The sequence below is a fragment of the Acanthisitta chloris genome, unplaced genomic scaffold (genome assembly GCF_000695815.1).
Source record: "Acanthisitta chloris isolate BGI_N310 unplaced genomic scaffold, ASM69581v1 scaffold33082, whole genome shotgun sequence".
Classification (NCBI taxonomy): domain Eukaryota; kingdom Metazoa; phylum Chordata; class Aves; order Passeriformes; family Acanthisittidae; genus Acanthisitta; species Acanthisitta chloris.
This window is the reverse complement of record NW_008659344.1, coordinates 1,252-4,831: the sequence shown is the minus strand read 5'-3', so window position 1 is coordinate 4,831 and position 3,580 is coordinate 1,252. Positions and strand designations below refer to the sequence as shown.

General features: G+C 37.1%; 1 protein-coding gene across 1 annotated transcript in view; it reads right to left on the bottom strand.

The window, feature by feature from the left end:
- BTBD9 (BTB (POZ) domain containing 9) overlaps positions 1-3,268 on the bottom strand; it is a gene marked incomplete at its 3' end in the record, with an annotated part of 13,020 nt that extends 9,752 nt beyond the window's left edge. Inside the window, exon 1 of the mRNA XM_009069364.1 lies at positions 3,071-3,268. Coding sequence (XP_009067612.1) covers positions 3,071-3,152 — 82 coding nt within the window. The remainder of the gene's footprint in view (positions 1-3,070) is intronic.
- Positions 3,269-3,580: the final 312 nt, after the last annotated feature.

The following is a 3,580-nucleotide window of genomic DNA, read 5'->3' as shown; positions in this document are numbered from 1 at the left end:
GAACAAACTTTGCTTTCAGTAGCTGCTGATGCTGTCATGTGCCAATAGGGTGAAAAGTGCAAGGGAAATTGTTTCTATTTCAGGTTAAATAAACAAATAAAATCAAAGGCACACTTCCCTCTCAAGAGTACATAAACCTCTCTCTAAACAAGAATCAGTGTATAGAAGACAGCAAAGTCTGACATGGGGACACTTGCTAATAAGGTACTGATGCCACTCCTGACAAACATAGAGACCCTGAACAACAGGAAGCAATCAGAGTAGAAGATCAGAAATTGTGTGTAAGCTGCAAGACAAATGTGGTTTAATTTTAATGCTCTCCAAATTGCTGGTACCTAAATTGCCAGTTTCAAACAAGAGTATGCTGACCACAGGGAATACAGGACTCAAGAGGATGGCTACAAACCTCCAGCTGAAGAGCCTTTCAAATACTTGAATGATCCAAAGTGTTAGAAACTGTCACCTTTACAAAACTAATGCCTTATCTGCATTCTATGGCTAACAGTAGTTAATTGAAAAAGCACTCAGACTCATTTATTTGTTTACTACTACAGATTTCCAATGCAAGTTTTGTCTGTAGCATGGCTTTTTCACCCACATTTTCATTTTCTGGTTTGTCTATATTGTGGATGTTCCATCTAAAGCCCAGTGAGACAGACCTGCCTTCAAAATATAGAACTAAATAATACATGACTTCAGATCTTCCCAGACTGGATTAATTAATGGTATGAATTCAGTCAACCCTTGAAGTGATCTGCATATTTCTTGTTTGAGGAAGTAAAACATAATAACCTCTTTAGTTGTGGCAAGTCTCTATGAGCTCACAACATCCCTGTATACCTAAACAGGTATTTTTCTAGTTGTAATTCAAAAGTATTATTTATGATAAAAAAAAGACAGATGCTGCTAGAAGCTTAGGTAAAACCCTTCCTGAAGATCCCTCTGGCATCTTCTGTCATCAAACAACATCATCTTTACAGAGAGTACAGGTGTTTACTCTTCTGGGCAGTCAAAGAACATAAAACCAGCTGCAGAATAAAGGCCAGGCCATTTACAAGCCTCTTGCCAGCACCATAACCTATTTCCAGGAGGTATTCAGACCTAATTAGCTGCTTCAGGAGTCAGCTGCTGCAGCTTTGTTCATTCCACAGAAATAAACAAACAAAACAGTCTTCTCGGTGAGTCTGAGGCACCATTAAAACTGCAACAACCTGAAGAGGGATTTTTTAAGCCAGAAGGCCTACAAACCATTTCTGTCTAAGAACTCATGAAAGATGTGCTGTTTGGTGACTATCTTCAACAGTGAGCATGTGAAAAATGCAGCCCAGCATTTATTACATAAGGCAGCATACAATATTACACAATATGTGCCATGGATAGAAAAACAACAGCTTCCCCCCCAACCCAAGCTTTCAGCTTGCTATATTTCTATTCACTAAGTCATCTGTAACATGCTATGGCATACAAAAACACAATCTAGAAAAGGCAGCAACAACAGCAAAACGCCAGTGACATCCTTATTAAACAACTCTCAAACCAGAGCTGCAATGAAGACTGGCACTCAGTCACTTCCCTCCCTTATTCAGGCCAACACTACAGAATCCTCTGAAAAGCAGTGGTGTTTCAGTGAAACATGGAAGAGTGTTTATAACAGACATAGGGAAAAAAAAGAATTTAAGAAACCTGCCATGAATAATTTGAAAAAAAAAAGAAAGGTATCAAATAAGTGAAGACTGTTTACACAACTGATAACTCTATCAAAACTTTAGAAATAAATGCAAGTAAACAGACTATTGCTAGAATTAAAAATGTTGTAAAATAAGTCTGGATTATAAACAGAAAGCAAATCATTTTATAACCTTGAAACACTTAATTCCTTCATCATCTAGTTTGTACCTAGCAAGATAATGTTTTTACCAAAATTATACAAAAGGAATTTTCTTAAGACATAATTCTCTCACACTGTTATTTTAATCTAGAAATAGGAACTGGTTCTCAGTTGATTGGAAGGCATTTGAGAAGTATTTTCAGTATTTTATAATGCATTATTTCATAAAACAAACTGTGCTACTATAAATAAATTCCAGAAAATATTAGTTTAGTTTCAATTTCTACTACCACAGACTCTCAGAACATGGTAGGTGAAATAGTAAAGGTGCTCTACATATATATCACTGTTTCAAGTCATATGGTTTGTTGGCTTTTTTAATGGATACACATATGTCTTCTCATATGAACAAAAATATTTTGTTCTCAGAAGTTCTGGTACAATAACATCTCAGGAAATCACAATGTTTAGTAAATATTTCAACATACACAGAGTAAACCCAAGTAAATACTTTGATTCTGTCAGAGCACTCACTAGAGAAGCTCCTTTGTACTTCTAAGTGATAAAAAGGTTGACCAGGGAGGTATTAGTGTACATCCCAACCCTGGCAGTATTCAGAGCCAGGTTGGATGAAGCCTTGAGCAACCTGGTCTGATGGGAGGTGTCCCTGCCCATGGCAGGGAGGGTTGGGAATAGATGATCTATAAGAGCCATTCCAACCCCTAAAATTCTATGACTCTATGACTATGAATGAAAATTCTAACAGGGGAAAACAAACTAAACCGTGTTCTGACATTTGGTAACCAATAATAACAACATAATCAACCAGCATGACTTTATAAATATAGAATACGAAAGCTCAAGTAAATGAAATGCACAGAACTTTCAAGTCTCATCTCCAACCCTTCTGTTGTGAAAGGATTAACAGAAAAGCAGATGGTAACATTCACGGTAACTAACCACACCATTCTAAACAACAATTTAGTACCAAAAGATGTTTTGACTTAGAGCATATGCGAAGTTAGGCACTGCTCATCTGCAAACACATTCCCATCACTTAAGTGCTAACATTTTACATTCCACCCAGAGACATATTCCTGCAACAGAAGTTTAGCCAGGCACTAAGAACATTATACTAACTGCGGATTTTCTATTACCACACGCATAAAATTAACCGGGTTAAAATGACATACAAGTAAACTGGTAAGTTAAAATCTCAAAAAAATACATTGGTGCACTCACCAGTGAAGCTGTCTGAAGATCTACAGTGGATGTAGCCTGTAGGCAGATTTCCAGCTTCCTGGAAATTAGGGTTCTTTGCCATTCTGAACAACAGACAGATTGAACCACAAGTTCATAGAAATGCTATTCAGCAACATCCAGCTGCACAGCAACAACTGTACCATTTCCTGAAACAAGGCATGGAACACCGTCAGAAACCATGAGCACAGAGCCTTAAGACAAAAGTGAGCGAGGCGCGTATTTCTCAATTCCAGCTTTTGTGGAAATAAAATCTTTAAAACTCCCTCTATTTCATGGGAAAACTTCTAATAACATTAGAATATAAAAGAATTTCTTTTTTGAGCCATCATCATTTAATTTTGACCATTCGTATTTTTAATCACCAGAGAAGATGGTGATCATTTGTTAATTATAAGCCACAAAAATTCCATCCTGACCTTCCTGCTACAACATCAGTGTCCCTGAAAACACTTTTCCCACAGGGCTGTCCTAATTAAACAGGGTCTATAC